The sequence below is a fragment of the Hemicordylus capensis genome, chromosome 1, assembly GCF_027244095.1.
Source record: "Hemicordylus capensis ecotype Gifberg chromosome 1, rHemCap1.1.pri, whole genome shotgun sequence".
NCBI lineage: Eukaryota > Metazoa > Chordata > Lepidosauria > Squamata > Cordylidae > Hemicordylus > Hemicordylus capensis.
The window spans coordinates 273,024,397-273,039,265 of record NC_069657.1 but is presented as its reverse complement, the minus strand read 5'-3'; the positions used below and the strand labels follow the sequence as shown (position 1 = coordinate 273,039,265).

Here is a 14,869-nt window from a genome sequence, read left to right as displayed (position 1 = left end):
GTTAGTGGAGCTCCTGCTCTGCTAACCTCATTTAAGGGGAGGGCTACTTTGGCGCGCTAGCTGCTGTTGAATCACTAGGCTCACCCACGAACCTGGTGGTTTTCATGATGGAGGAAAACTTGGCTGGGCTCCTGTAGCCTGGTTTCCCCCCATCGTGAGAACAGCCTCAATATCTTCTAAAACTGCCTGGAGTTGATCATCCACCACCCTCTCAATTATCTTGCCCACCCAAGGGAGGTTGGAGACTGGCCTATAATTATCCATTGCTGAGGGCTCCAGGGCAGGCTTCTTAAGCAAAGGTCTCACAATTGCATTGCAGACTTGACTACTACAATGCACTCTATGTGGGGCTGCCTTTGTATGTAGTCTGAAAACTACAGTTGGTCCAGAATACGGCACCAAGGTTCGTCTCTGGGTCATCTCGGAGAGACCATATCACTCTTATCTTAAAAGATCTACACTGGTTGCCAATACGTTTCCGGGCAAAACACAAGGTCTTTGTTATAACCTATAAAGCCCTGCCCTATAAAGGGCCCTGGGTATTTAAGAGAACGTCTTCTTTGCTATGATACACACCGCCCATTGAGATCATCAGGAGAGATTTGTCTGCAGTTGCTACTGGCTTGTCTGGTGCCTACTCGATGGCTGCTCTCCATTGCTGCTCCGAGACTTTGGAACATGCTCCCTGCTGAAATAAGAGCCTCCCCATCCCTTAAAACTTTTAAAAAGGCAGTCAAGACACATTTGTTCACCTAGGCTTTTAATTAGATACTGTTTTAATAGTTTGATTTTTTAAAAATAGTTTTAAAGTTTTCAATTGTTGTAATGTTTTAACCTTTTTATTTGTTGTTTTTATTGTTTTGTTGTAAACCGCCCAGAGACTTGCATTTTGTGCAGTATACAAATATGTTTATTATTATTAATAATAATAATAATAATAATAATAATAATAATAATAATACCACAGCCCTTTAACACTCAGAAGACCCTGCTTTGAGCCAATGACAATGAGCCTGTTGTTGCCTAACTCACTGGAGAAGTTGGTCCCAGATCTCTGCTGCGAGAAAGATCCATCGACCACTCAGTGCCTTTTTCTTATTCCTTCTGTGTTATAGAAGTGGAGGGAAAGCTGCAACATATGAAACAGTGAGTAGCCAGATGTTCTGCACCCTGTTAGTTGGGGACCCAGAGCAGGTGGAAAAATGAAGGAGGGACACTTGGATTCTCAGCTCCTCAAGCCAACTCAACTGGCCTATGCTTGATATTCTTCAAGAAAGGAGAAAGATGAAAGAATGCCACCAGTTTGTTAGAGAGCCCTTGCCTCCTCAAAGGTCTATAGTTTGTGAGAGAGAAGAGAAGGCTTTTGAAATACTTTAACTCTGTAACCTAGAACCATGCACATCAAATGCAATGATGGTATGGTGGGATGAAGACCATCACTGTGGTCTCCATCCCTCTTGGGCACCCTCCCCAGTGTCAAGCCCTTTTACCACTCATGGTCTGATATTTGAAGCAACCACCAACCTAGAAGCAAGCTGGACAGATGTGGCAATGTGCATAATATCCATATACCGACAGCAGAGTCTCTCTCACACACATACACCATCAGCCAAAACCACATCCACATGAATGATTATACTACATACATGTTCTCAACCTACTTCATATTTTGGATAACATTGTAGGAAAGTTATACCACAACAAGGCTGCAGTCTTGATATGCTTAGTATGGAGAAATCCCACCAAACTCAGTAGAACTTACTTCTAAGTAACACAGGGCACAGTCCCCCGCCCCACCTGCCTTTTCCCCCTCCAGGGCATCTCAACATCTTTTGTTTTAGCTTTGCAGCAGCTTTCCTGCTTTTTTCAAAGCATCCGTATTAAACCAAAGTTGCATACCATTTTACATTCAGTTCCTACCTTTTCCAAAAGCTATTCTGGCTCAGCAGTAGGAACAGGCCAAGAAAGATAACCTAACCCTGACCTGTACAGTGTTTCCCAAGAGTCGCTCCTAAATGTCCAGAAGCAGCTTGCCTCTACCATTATCTTAAAACACAAACATTTAATGAAGTAAAGAGAATTTCACTTTCACACTGCTTTAGATACTTACCTCTGTATGTAGGATAGCCCTGACCTGCATTCTTCAAAGTTCAAGTTTACTTAAACCTCGGTTAGCTCCTCTCGAGGGAATACAAGGTACTTGTGAGAGAAAAAATTTCCCTCAAACGTGGAGAAATGAGACACCCAGTGGAGAGTCGACAACAATGCAGCAGAGAGTAAAAGCTACAGTCTGCAGAAAATTCTGGCAAGAAAGTGAAGGGATGAGGAGAGAAGGTAAGCGCGTTATCATTAACCTTGAAAAAGTATGAAATGAAAAACAGAGAATTCCTCTAACACATGAGAGCTTTCCTAGCGTCCATAAGGTGACTAGAAGCAAAAGAGAAGAGCCCTTTGATACTTTTATGTTGTACAGGATCAAGGGGAATTTCAACAAGTGCTTCTTTCATGCTTGCATGACAAGCTCAAGGGGCACCTGCTAAAATTCCTTCCTCTACACAGCAATTCTACACAATTATAAAGATTCAGGACATTGTCATCCTTTGGCTCTGGTCATCTTAAGGCTGGCTTCCTGGGTGATTTGTTTTTTAACTTTTACATATAAATGACTTTCCTGTCCTCCTCCCCTCCCTCCCCCCCGGATGTGAGCCTATTGCCTATGGGATTTTTCCCAAAATCCTTCAGGAAACTGGTGAAAAAGCAGATTGGCCAATGGCCATGGAAGTAGTTGTCAGCAAACATACCATCACACAGCCCTCTTTGCCTACCACATCACTGCCTAGAAATGTATATATCAGGTAGGGATGTGCACAGAACCGTGGCTGGGTGGTTCAGAAGTGGCAGGGGTGGCGCTTTAAGGGTGGGGGGAGGGTGCACTTACCCCTCCCACTGCTTTCCTCCCACCAGCGTTATTTTTTCCATAAAAATCTTCGGGGCGGCAGTGTACCTCTCTGCCACCCCGTTGCCCTCCCCAACCAGAAGTACCGGGTGTGCGTGTGCATGTCGCATGTGTGCACGTCAGATGGGCATGTGCGCATATGCGACATGCACACACACACACACACGGTATTTCCGGCCGAGGAGGGCAACGGGGTGGCAAGGAGGTACACTGCTGCCCCAAAGGTTTTTATGAAAAAATAACACCAGTGGGGGGAAGCAGCGAGAGGGGTAAGTGCACCCTCCCCCGCCCTTAAAGCACTCCCCCCGCCCCGGGCCTTCGAACTTCAAACCGGTCCGATGTTCAAATCTGTTTGGAGGCCCATAAAAGGGCCTCCGAACAGGTTCGTGCACATCCCTATCAGGCAGCATATAAATATGATAATTAATTAATTAATGTGTTAATTAATGTCACACAACCTTCAAAATGTGAAGAGAGTAAGCTGCTGAGAGAAGATCTTGCCTTTGGTGTTTAGCTTTAACCACAAGCTTACTCCAGCTAGTTGAAATAGCTTCAGGGGACATCGATGTCGGCTATGACTCACCCAGAGAATATTGTTTTTGTAATCCTGACATTTTTATTTGTCACTTTTAGGCAATAAACTACATGCTCCTGCCAGTTATTTGACATTGCACTGGCTTTGGCCGGCTGCCTTTCCCACATATTAATAGTAACTCATTATGGACACAGCACTGGTATTTAGTTAGATCAGTTTATTTTTTAAAAAAACAAAAAAAAACCCAGATGTTTTTCATTTCCATACATGAAGGCGGGGGGGGGGGGGAGACATAGTTCCATTGTTCAACACACAAGCATTAAAGCTCTAAGAAATTAACACTAAGAATGTAATTTGTATATACATTAAAAAATCTAACTGCATAGTCATTTATTTGTGCCTTTTCCTCTCTGCAAACACAAGCCTGTAAATTGTGTTTGCTGCATTAGGACAAAGGTCTATGAGCACCTCATTGCAACATTTTAGCATTCAAACAATGCTGCTGCTCAGCGAGAATAGAAATACACCAGGGCGGATTCAGATGACAAAGCAGCACAAGGTAGACATAAAACATCACAATCCTAGCCACGCGTTCTAAATCCCTCTGAGTTTAATGGGAGTGCCGTCCAAGTAGGTATGTTTGGATTGCAGGCTGAAACATATTTGCTCAGAAGTAAGGCCCATTTAATTCAATACGGTTTACTTTCAAGTAGGGCTAGAATCCTGTGCACACTTACGGGGAGTAAGACCCATTGAAAACAGCTGGACTTGCTTCAAAATAAACAGAGATCAAGATGAAATCGTATTTAGACCTACAGCCTTGTAACTGAATCTTATGTATGCTTTATTGGGAAATAAGTTCTGCATAACTGTTTGGAAATCTGGGAAAGTTGAGGAATAATAATGCTGGATTTAACTGCCTGGCTGGAGGCTGCAGACCACCTCTTCCAGCTTTTACACTCCTGGTCATCTTGATCCTCCACCTCTAGGCTCTCCATGACAAACACTGAGTACTGTAGTAGGATTGCCTCTGCATTATTTGCCCTGCACCTTTAAGAGCACTCTCACTGAAAAATGTAGCAAACTAAGCTTTTGCTGGGCTGGAAAGAAAATTGTGCTGCATTTTGACATAATTTCTGCATGCCAGGTTGCTAGAGACACGGGTAAAGGGCAGCCCTGTTAATAATCCCTGACCCTGAATACATTTATCCAGAAGTAAATCCTTGAATACAACCCTGAGTACATTTATCCAGAAGTAAATCCCAAATTGTAAACTAAACTCGACTTACTTGCTAGTAAGTTTACCTAGGACTTCAAAAAGCCCACATAGGATTCAAATATGCCTCCTCTGATGATTAACAAAATTGCTGCTAGAGCACCTGCCTCTAATTGAAGGAACTGGAGGAGCAAGTTGCTTCTTTATAAAAGGGGGTTCATTGCATTTTCCCCTTTTATGATTGTCTCCTTTCTGTGGCCTGTTTTGTGTCTATCAGGAAACTATATTGTAAAAAAGAACTTTTTAAGTCTGGAGTACTTTGCTTGGCTGGGATCCTTTGAAAACATGGAGACTGTGGGTAAACTACTTTGTCGGTAAGGTGGCTTGGGCTGGACAACTCTTGTTGACTTTTCTTTATATGATATACACACTCATATATTTAAAATTATCTGGCCCATTTACTTGATTTTCTTCTTTCTTCTTGGTAGAATGTTGCTGCTGTTTCTTCTGTTCCAGTTTGGGCTAGGGAGGAGTCAACAAGTAGCAACTCCTCAAGGTTGGTGAAGTAATTTGCATTGTTTTTTCCTGCCCCGTAACTACTGCTCTTGGGCTTCAGAAACTATGTAGCTGATTCTCAATGCTCAGTAGATTACTGCTATACAAGGCAGCTTGGGCTGAGAGTGGGGATATGGGGGAGCAAATGCCCCCCAGACAAGTAACTTGTTCCTCACTTGCCCTGTCCCATTTCTATTTCAGAGATCTAATATGAGGGATACAGCTCACCCACCTATAAATGCACTTTGCCCCTTCTGTGTTCCCCCTTCAAAAATATTTCTTGTGCCGCCACTGCTGGTATAACTTCTCTCCTTCAACTTCTCTCCAGGTTTCATAGCAAGTTCCTGTTCCTCTAGTCTCTTTTGGATGAAGCTGGATAACTCCTTTCTTCAAGGAAAGTACTTCACACTAGAAATAATTGGTGAGTTGTAGTTCATGGCAAAGGATAAATAGGGCATCCTTTTATGTCCTACTTTTTTACTTGTAGCTTGGTCCTATGTCTATTGACATGAAAAATAAGCCCTATTGAACTCTGTGCTGCTTGCTTTTTGATATGTGCAGGACTGCAGCTGATAAGCTATCTGTTGCAAGACTTGAGTTCCTTAGGTAAAACTAACCTGGCCAAGTTCATCTGTTTGAATAGGTCTGGATTTAGCCATGTCACCCAGGGCTGCTCAACTTTGGCCCTCCTGAAGATGTTGCCCTACAACTCCCAAGCTATTGGCCACTGTGGCTGGGGATTATGGGAGTTTTAGTCCAAAAACAGCTGGGGGGCATAAGTTGAGCAGGCCTGATGTAACCCCTAATAGAAAGAATTCTAACAAACCTCTCAGAATCCCCTGACATAACAAGCTGCTGAAGAGTGAACTCAAATGGCCCCAAGCTGGCCTATTGGGATTTTGAGGAACAGACCTGGTTTTTTTGGGATAATTGTACTGAAGGTTGCAAGCTTGTCAGCTCTACTGTTAATATTTCAATATATCTGTGCCTGTTGATGCCTTGATCCTTTTGGTTCAGAGTTTGCGTTACTCTAACACTGCTAGAGAGTGAGGGCAATTTCTTCATATCTGCTGTCTTGACACATTGGCTATTTCCAAAAACTAAGTTGGTAAAGGCATACAATGAGCAAAATTGTTTTAGTTGCCTTCTTTCCTGTCTGTCTATCCATACACACACACACACACGCGCGTCACATGGACCCCTGCCTCCAGGGTCATGTGAAACTGCTGGATACAGAATCCTACTATTAATCCATCTAGTCAATATCGCGTGTTCTGTCTGGCCAAGCTTTCCAGGGTTGCAGGAAGGTTTCCTTCCCATCACACACTACCACTTTACACTTCTAATATTTATTTATGTATGTATTCAATTTATATACTGCCCTTCCTAAAATGGCTCAGGGCAGCTTACATTTAAAAAAACAACAACATAATACAACAATTAAATTTTTTTAAAAATTAAACCAAATTAAAATTAAAACTAAACTATATAATTAAAAGCCAGGCTAAAAAGATGGGTCTTTAAGGCTTTCTTGAAGGCCTCCAAGGAAGATAATTCTCTTATATCTATGGGGAGTGTGTTCCACAACCTAGTGGCAACAACTGAGAAGGCCCAATCCCAGGTCGCCACCAAATGAACCTGAAGACAGACCCCTCTTGATTACCTTAATGAGCAGAGGGGATCTTGTAGAGAAAGGTGCTCTCTCAGGTAACCCGGTCCTAAGCCATTTAGGGCTCTAAAGGTAATAACCAGCACTTTGCCTGGAGGCTATTATTAGACCTCTTTTGAAGAAACATGCATCGGATTCCTCTGAGTTAGCTAGTTACAGGCCTTTCTCTAATCTCCCTTGGCTGGGCAAGGTGATTGAGCGAGTGGTTGCTTCTCAGCTCCACGCAGTTTTAGATGACACAGATTATTTAGATCCTTTCCAGACTGGCTTTCGAGTGGGCTGTGGGGTTGAGACTGCCTTGGTCGGCCTGATGGATGTTCTCCAATTGGCAATTGACAGAGGGAGTGTGAGTCTGCTGATTGTTTTGGATCTCTCGATGGCTTTCGATACCATTGACCATGGTATCCTGCTGGGTTGCTTGAAGGAGGTGGGATTGGGTGGCACCGTCTTACAGTGATTCCACTCCTACCTCTCTGGCAGATTCCAGATGATGTCATTTGGAGACTGTTGTTCTGAAAATGAGAGCTAAAGTGTGGGGTTCCACAAGGCTCCATACTGTCTCGAATGCTTTTTAACATCTACGTGAAATTGCTGGGAGAGATTGTCAGGAAGTCTTGTCTGGGATGCAAGATATGTTGATATGTTGTTGATATGTTGCTGATATGTTACCCAGATCTATTTCTCCATAGCAACTTGATCAGGAAATGGCATCACACACACACACCCGCCCCCCAAGTGCCTGTCTGGAGGTGATAGTGTGCTGGATTAGAGATAAGCTGAAGTTGAATCCTAACAAGACACAGGTACTGTCTGTAGGGGGTCAGGATCCGAGAGATCTGCCTATTTTGGATGAGGTTGCACTCCCTGCTAAAAGATCAGGTTCGTAGTCTGGGAGTGCTCTTGGATCCCAAACTCTCCCTGGTTTCTCAGATTGAGGCTGTGGCCAGGAGTGCTTTTTATCAGCTTCGGCTGATACGCCAGATACATCCATTTCTGGGGACAAATGACCTTAAAACGGTGGTACATCTGCTGGTAACCTCTAGGCTTGACTACTGTAATGTATGGGGCTGCCTTTATATGTAGTTTGGAAGCTACAATTGGTACAGAATGTGGCAGTCAGATTGTTCTCTGGGTTTACTCAACGGGACCATATAACACCAATTCTAAAAGAACTGCACTGGCTGATGATCTGTTTCTGAACGAAATAGAAACTACTGGTTATTACCTATAAGACCCTCAATGGCTTAGGTCCAGGATACCTAAGAGAGCGCCTTCTCCGTTATGAACCGCCCTGAGCCATTTTGGAAGGGCGGTATTCAAATCAAATCAATAAACCCTGTCACCTATTAAGGTCATCTAGAGAGGTCCAGTTATGGTTGCCACCAACTCATTTGGTGGCATCTCAGGACCAGGCCTTCTCTGTGGCTTTGGAATGCTTTGGAACACACTTCCTGCTGAAATAAGAGCATCTCCTTCTCTGTTTGCTTTTAGGAGGACCCAGAAGACAGACCTGTTTTCCCAGGCTTTTAACTAAAATTTAAATTTTAAATTTTAATGTGTGTTTTTATCTACTGTGATTTTTATCTGTTTTATGAATTTTAAATGTTTTTATATTATGTTTTAGTTTGTACACCACCTAGAGATTTCTATACTAGGTGGTATAGAAATGCAATCAATAAAATATTGGCAGCCAGTGCATCTGTTTAAGAACAAGTACAATGTGGTCTCTCTCGGATACCCCAGAGATCAATCTGGTTGCCACATTTTGGACAAATGGAAGTTTCTGAACTACATACAAAGGCAGCCCTACGTAGAGTACATTGCAGTAGTCAACCTGGAAGTTGTCAGCTGGTAAACCACTGTTTTCTGGTCCTTCTCCTCAAGAAACGGGTGGAGTTGTTGAATCGGTTGCAGCTGGTATAAAGCACTCCTGGCCACAGCCTCAACTTGAGGCACCAGGGTGAGACCCGGGTCCAAGAGGACTCTCAGTCTAAGAATCTGTCCAGAATTGGAAGTTCTATCTCATATTGCAGTTTACAATCCCCCAACAATGAGCACCTCTGTCTTGCTTGGATTCAGTTTCAGTTCATTATCCCTCATCCAGCCCTTTACTGTCTCTAGGCAGGCATTTAAGGGGCTAAGGTTAATATTTACACTATTAATACTGAATAATGTGAAATACTACTGTATATGGATAGTGTGTTTGAGCTGTCATGGAAGCTCCTAAGAGAGGGCTACCTCCAAAACATAATGTAGGAGAGTTTGATTAGAATGAGCTAGCTGCTGAAATGGGATCTCCTACAGAGCAATTAACACTCTGTTCTATGTTGCTAGATCCCTTTGGTGTCCCTGTACAGCTTGATGAAACACTAGAAGCTCGCTGTGGCTATACCTTGATGGAAGATGTGTGGGGCAACACTATTTTCCGGGCTTCTCTTCTAGCTTGTCATGTTATAAATGAGGTGAGGCCAAAGGATGCTTTGAGAGGTATCATCTCAAAAAGAGCAAAGTAGGAAAGGCTGGTGTGCAATGTGACTATTCAAAAGTTGAGCTGGACTCAGCAAAGCATCATCAATTGATTTAAAGTTGAAGGTATATGAGACTTGGGTTTGAGGAGTACGGATGAGGCTTCTGATTCTTAGAACTATTCTCTTAAATAATCTCTGATTTTAAGCACCCAAGGCTGTTGATATTAACCCCACAAACTCTGGGTTTCCCTGCACAACTGCATTAGCTGCACTCTAGTAATGAAGTGGTACCTCTTTGCTTTTGACTGTTCACTGTGTTGGTATATTAAACACCCAGTTCCCTTCCATCAGGAGTCCCCATATGTTGCTGAGATACAACTTCTATTATCCCAAGCCGCAATGGCCAGAGAAGTTATAGGCTAACCACATCTGGGGACCCAAGGCTGGGAACCTCTCTCTTAGGTTGTTAACTGTGTCTTGGGAACAAGACTCTCTAGATGAAAATCAGAAGTGTGTTTTGCCCCACACCCAGCACCTTCAGTCCCCAAATGAGGAAATGTTGTAATAGTCAGGATCTGCTAGCAGGAAAAGTTTCACATTTTGCAGTGCATGCACTTTTGGTATGAGTGAGCGATTATGGATAAAACCCAAAGACATTTGTATGGAACATAATTCTTGCAACTTCTGGAAACAATTTGGGTTTCCTTACTAGTAAAACTGTGGACATGAGCACAGCAGTTTGGATAAAACTTAGTAGGACTTCCTGGACCAGATGAAACTGGGACAGATCTGCCCAGCAATTGCCATGCCCACTTTAAAGAGATTGGGAGAAGCCAGCCCCACTCCAATCCCTATTTACTGATGTTATCTTTCTTTGCTGCTTTGGCTTTTGCTGTGCTTCTTGATAGCTTGTGTCACACCTGTGTCTAATCTTCATAATGTGGTGTTAAGTATCAACACAAGGGTGATACTTCTCAGGAAAAATGGTCGAACTCTGACAGTGAGTCTCTTTAAGATAGGAGCTGGAAGGAACAATCAACCATTTACTTAAAACAAGCAAGCACCCAAGGGGGCTAAGGTGTGGAATGATTTCCTGGAGAAGTCTCTTTATAGCTTAAAAATGTATATGTTTAGCAAACCACCTCCTGCATTCACAACAAGGGGATACACATAGATGGGAAAAAATACTGTTCCTTTGTCTAAGGACCACAGATCTTGGCTTGGCAGACATTTATTTTCAGTTGTTGACAACCCCACCCTACTCTGAAGTCTCCTGGTGTGCATGGAGAACTTGAGGAGGGATGTGGTTCACTTCACACCAGCTAGCACAAACTGAGACACCGCCCCATGCCTGCCTGAATTTTTACTGCAAGCTTATCACTCATTCTGGGGTGTTAAGCTTCTGCTGGTGGTGATAGTCTTGCAGCATGATGATGCTTTTTGCTCTTGCAACCGTCCATCTGAAGAACAGCTTTTCATACTATGTAAAAAAAGCTGTAGAATCTTCTCTGCGTTGCATGGAAGGCTCTCAGGAAGAAGGCTTGTACCAGGTGTCCAGGAGGGTGCTGGTCACTAGAGTTAAATCTATGGTTACCACTGGGAAATGCCAACCATCTTTGTGGACTGGTCTCCTCACTGCTTCCTAGAGATAAGTTCAACTGTGATAATCATGAAATCGCACATGCCGCAAAACAGAAAATGCTTCTAGAAGTAAAGTTGTGTCATAGCAAATTTTCTTCAATAATACTGTATGTCTGGTGCCCAAGCATCAATAGCCATGTTAACTCCACCCACAAACTTCAGATGGCAGCCACTCGATGTATCATGGAGCACCAAAACAATGGGATGGGGTTTTTTTTGATGCTCTAGGGATATCATGTGCAGAAGAGGCTCTTGTGGTAGCGAGCATGACTTATCTCCTTAGCTAAGCAGGGCCCACCCTGGTTGCATATGAATGGGAGACTACATGTGTGAGCACTGTAAGATATTCCCCTTGGGGATGGAGCTGCTCTGGGAGGAACATCTAGGTACCAAGTTCCCTCCCTGGCTTCTCCATGATAGGGCTGAGAGAGATTCCTGCCTGTAGCCTTGGAGAAGCTGTTGCCAGTCTGTGTAGACAATACTGAGCAAAATGGACCAATGGTCTGACGACTCAGTATATGGCAGCTTCCTATGTTTGTAACCACAAACTCTATTCTTGATTAACTGCTGCTATGATTAAATGGGTCAGGGCAATGCTATGCTAGCTTTTGTGAAAAGCTGTTTAGATGGATGGCTGCAAGAGTGCAAACAGCTACATGATGCAAGAGCATCTTCAGCAGCAGGCGGTGCATATCCCAGACTGGACAATGCATGAAAGGCCAATGTATTGTTCAGATGGTGCCTCTTTTTTGCATGAAGATGTGGACTACAGTAAAATTCAATCAAGCCTAAAGCACATTAAACTTTGGCTTTGTCAAGCCTTATGGCTTGGTGACCAAAATGCATCTCCTATGGCTGTTCGGTGTCCCCAGATTCATAAGAAAATAATATCTTATATGATTGCAGGTGGATGAAAGGTTCTCTCTTACTGTAGACATCAAAGTGTCCTTATTCCCTGACCTGAGGGCGGCTACAGCTTACAGACACACCATGTACTGCTCCTACTCCCCTTGGGCTCCAAGGGAAATTGTGTGTGAGGAGAACTACATGGAGGTAAGCTATGACAACATGTCTATTAAATATTATAGGCAACCTGAGAGAATGAGTAATTTGCTCCGCAGTACTTTCCTTGCTAGTACTAATGCAGCTGCATAAGATTCAGGGGAGGGGAAGCTTCTAAAGTGCAGCCGGCCTTGCAAATACACTTAAGAATCTTGCTAACTTTTGCTAAAATAAGGGGCTTGCAAGGGCAGATTTAAACTTCCTGTTAGCTTTTTGGATTCTGTGTTTGGGGGAAAAACCTACCAATCTCTATTTCAAGGTGTCTGTGAAGAGTGATGTACCTGTGATTTCTGATGATGAGACTGCAGAGTGGATGTCGGCACTACCAGAGGTATGGTGGGAACAATATCTAAATTTCATGTCGATCCCATTTTCCCTTTGGAGGAAACAATTCTGGGGGCTTATGGCATCTGTGGTGGTAAGCTACCTGTTTGGTTTGTATGCTTGTATTATGGGAATACATGTGTACTAAAAAATTTATTCTTTCTATCCATAAAGAGCTTGAGATGGTGTGCATGACGCATACACTCTCCACTCTATTCTCTTATTATTCTCAGAGGAAGTATCTGAAGAGTACCTCACTGTTACCTGGTGAGATAGGCTAGAGACTGAGAAGTAACTAAGCATGCAATTTTCAAGTGAGCTGTTCAAAGCTCAAAGTTCTGTTCTCCCAATTCAAATTAACGTTCAGTTCCATGCAATTGGATAGGACTGCTAGGTATATTTCGTATTATTGTGAAATGGTCTTGTGGTACAGTTAATTGCTTATTATTATAACAAAGTTGTGGCCCTTTTCCTCTATACTGAGTCTATGTTTTCTTGAGCTGGGGTCTGGGGATAATGTTTTATTTTTGTTTTAAAATGTTTTAAATTGTTAGCTGTTTTATTGTTTTAATTTGTTTTAGCTTTTTACTGTTTTATAAGTTGTTTTAATTGTGAACCGCCCTGAGCCATTTTGGAAGGGCGGTATATAAATCAAATAAATAAATAAATAAATATTATGCCACTCTTCCACCTACTGGCAGGTCCCAGAATGCTCAGTAGAGGATACTTCTCCACTCTGCATAACACATTCATAGCCATAATGACAGACATTGGACCACCACATCTATGCCTCAGAACTCTTGCTTACCAATCATTAAGGTACAACAAACTGGACCTTAAGGTGTCCCAGACCTTTTGCTGGTACCAGGCTAGTTGGCTGCCACTCTGGGATACGTTGCTTTGAGACCATATGTAGTCCATGACTGCCAGCAAGTTTCATAGCAGGGCAGGGGTTTGTGCCTGGGTCTCCTACATCCATACAAAACGTCATTTAACACTGCATTACCTTCTCTATGTCTGAGAGAAATGAAAAATAGTGAAATTAGAAACATGTATATTTTTGCCTAGTAACCTTTGTTGCTCCAAAGTTTTAAGCAGTTTCATCACCCTAATCATGTGGTTTGTTCTTTAGGCACAGAAGGTGGTGTATCAAATATGGCAGCTGATATTCTATTCTCCTTCCGGGAGAAAAACTACAGTGGTGAGTGATGCTGACAAACTAGGCTACGGCTTTAATAATACACTGGCAAGAGTGTTCCTCCGTTCGCCATACTCCACAAATGAAACTGAACTTTCAGTGGTGAGTAGTCCTGTTTCCCTGCCCCCAACCCCAGGGGAGGAGAGCATTGTTTTCCGTATTCCAGCTGACCTTGTAAAATCTGTCCATACATCTTCCATAGGTTAATGGGGTCACTATGAGCACAATCAGTTCCACTTCCATGTACAAACAAAGATGGCTGCTTCTACTGATTGACACAACTGTATCATGCCCAGTTGGCAAGTATCTCACTTCTCCTACCATTCAAATGCATAGCCGATTCATATGTGGTCTGATCCTTTGGGGAAGGGTGGGGGAAATCATGCAAAACAAAAGTAATGTTGATCCAATCATCCACTATTGCATGTGGAGTCTCTACCAACTATGTCTGCAACTATATTTTGTCAGACTAGACTGACACAAACTTAAATATGTAAGAACTGAAATTGCAAAATCTTATTTTAAGATCACACGTGTGATGGCAAGTTGGCCCATAAGCATTCAAGGTGTTACCTGTCAACTACTGTATTTACCCAATTTGAAAATTACTCTGAATTTGACGACCCTCTTAAAAAGTAGAGGTTAAATACAGGTTATACCTGCATTTACTAGAAAGGGATAGGACTCTGAATTTAAGGTGACCTCCTGATTGCTAATTCCAAAACACCTGGAAAAAAACCTAATCATTCAAGGTAAATATGGTATAGGGAGAGCATGATCTGCAGAGTATATTATGAAACTCATGACCAAGTATCATTGAAATAAGTGAGAAAAGTTAATTGTGACCAAGTCCTATAATTACATACAACCAATTGTTTCTTTAAACTTGATTTTCTCTAGCAATGTTATGAATTTTACTAATTCTATATATCTTCAGATGGTACCAGCTTCACAGATGCAGTGATAACATGGACTGTGCCACGTACTATCCCTAGACTAGTCCTTCAGGAACCCACCTTTACATCCCAGAATATATCAATGGGAGTTGATGGAAGAAGAATAGAGAACCCTGAGAACTTGAACTACACACTGGAACACAACAGCACACACATTGGAATAACAATCCCAATAGGAGCATCTGGGGGCAGACTCATGGTAAATGCTTTCAAAGTATACAGAACAGAGAAGCAGGCTTATGTTGGGAGCACAAGGAAATCCTGCAAGTTAAACATGGCTGCAAAGTAA

At 42.6% G+C, this 14,869-nt stretch overlaps 1 protein-coding gene and 2 long non-coding RNA genes across 7 annotated transcripts in view; 1 reads left to right on the top strand and 2 right to left on the bottom strand.

The window, feature by feature from the left end:
* LOC128340302 (uncharacterized) overlaps window positions 1–2,594 on the bottom strand; it is a 17,617-nt gene extending 15,023 nt beyond the window's left edge. For 2 of the 3 annotated variants that reach the window (XR_008313580.1, XR_008313579.1), the window contains exons 1-2: window positions 2,111–2,594; window positions 1,033–1,129 (exon numbers count right to left, since the gene is read on the bottom strand). This is a non-coding gene — a long non-coding RNA (uncharacterized LOC128340302). The remainder of the gene's footprint in view (window positions 1–1,032; window positions 1,130–2,110) is intronic. The other variant, XR_008313581.1, reaches the window with a different exon arrangement.
* Window positions 2,316–14,869, top strand: part of LOC128340298 (uncharacterized) — a 24,593-nt gene continuing 12,039 nt past the window's right edge. For 2 of the 3 annotated variants that reach the window (XM_053285272.1, XM_053285270.1), the window contains exons 1-9: window positions 4,934–5,081; window positions 5,196–5,263; window positions 5,591–5,683; window positions 9,266–9,393; window positions 11,947–12,093; window positions 12,362–12,433; window positions 13,559–13,726; window positions 13,827–13,923; window positions 14,562–14,779. In XM_053285272.1, the coding sequence (XP_053141247.1) occupies window positions 4,945–5,081; window positions 5,196–5,263; window positions 5,591–5,683; window positions 9,266–9,393; window positions 11,947–12,093; window positions 12,362–12,433; window positions 13,559–13,726; window positions 13,827–13,923; window positions 14,562–14,779 (1,128 nt within the window). In that variant the 5' untranslated portion in view covers window positions 4,934–4,944. Of the gene's footprint in view, window positions 2,335–4,933; window positions 5,082–5,195; window positions 5,264–5,590; window positions 5,684–9,265; window positions 9,394–11,946; window positions 12,094–12,361; window positions 12,434–13,558; window positions 13,727–13,826; window positions 13,924–14,561; window positions 14,780–14,869 lie in introns of those variants that run through there. The other variant, XM_053285271.1, reaches the window with a different exon arrangement.
* Window positions 10,583–14,869, bottom strand: part of LOC128340303 (uncharacterized) — a 5,897-nt gene continuing 1,610 nt past the window's right edge. Inside the window, exons 2-3 of the long non-coding RNA XR_008313582.1 lie at window positions 13,235–13,443; window positions 10,583–11,041 (exon numbers count right to left, since the gene is read on the bottom strand). This is a non-coding gene — a long non-coding RNA (uncharacterized LOC128340303). The remainder of the gene's footprint in view (window positions 11,042–13,234; window positions 13,444–14,869) is intronic.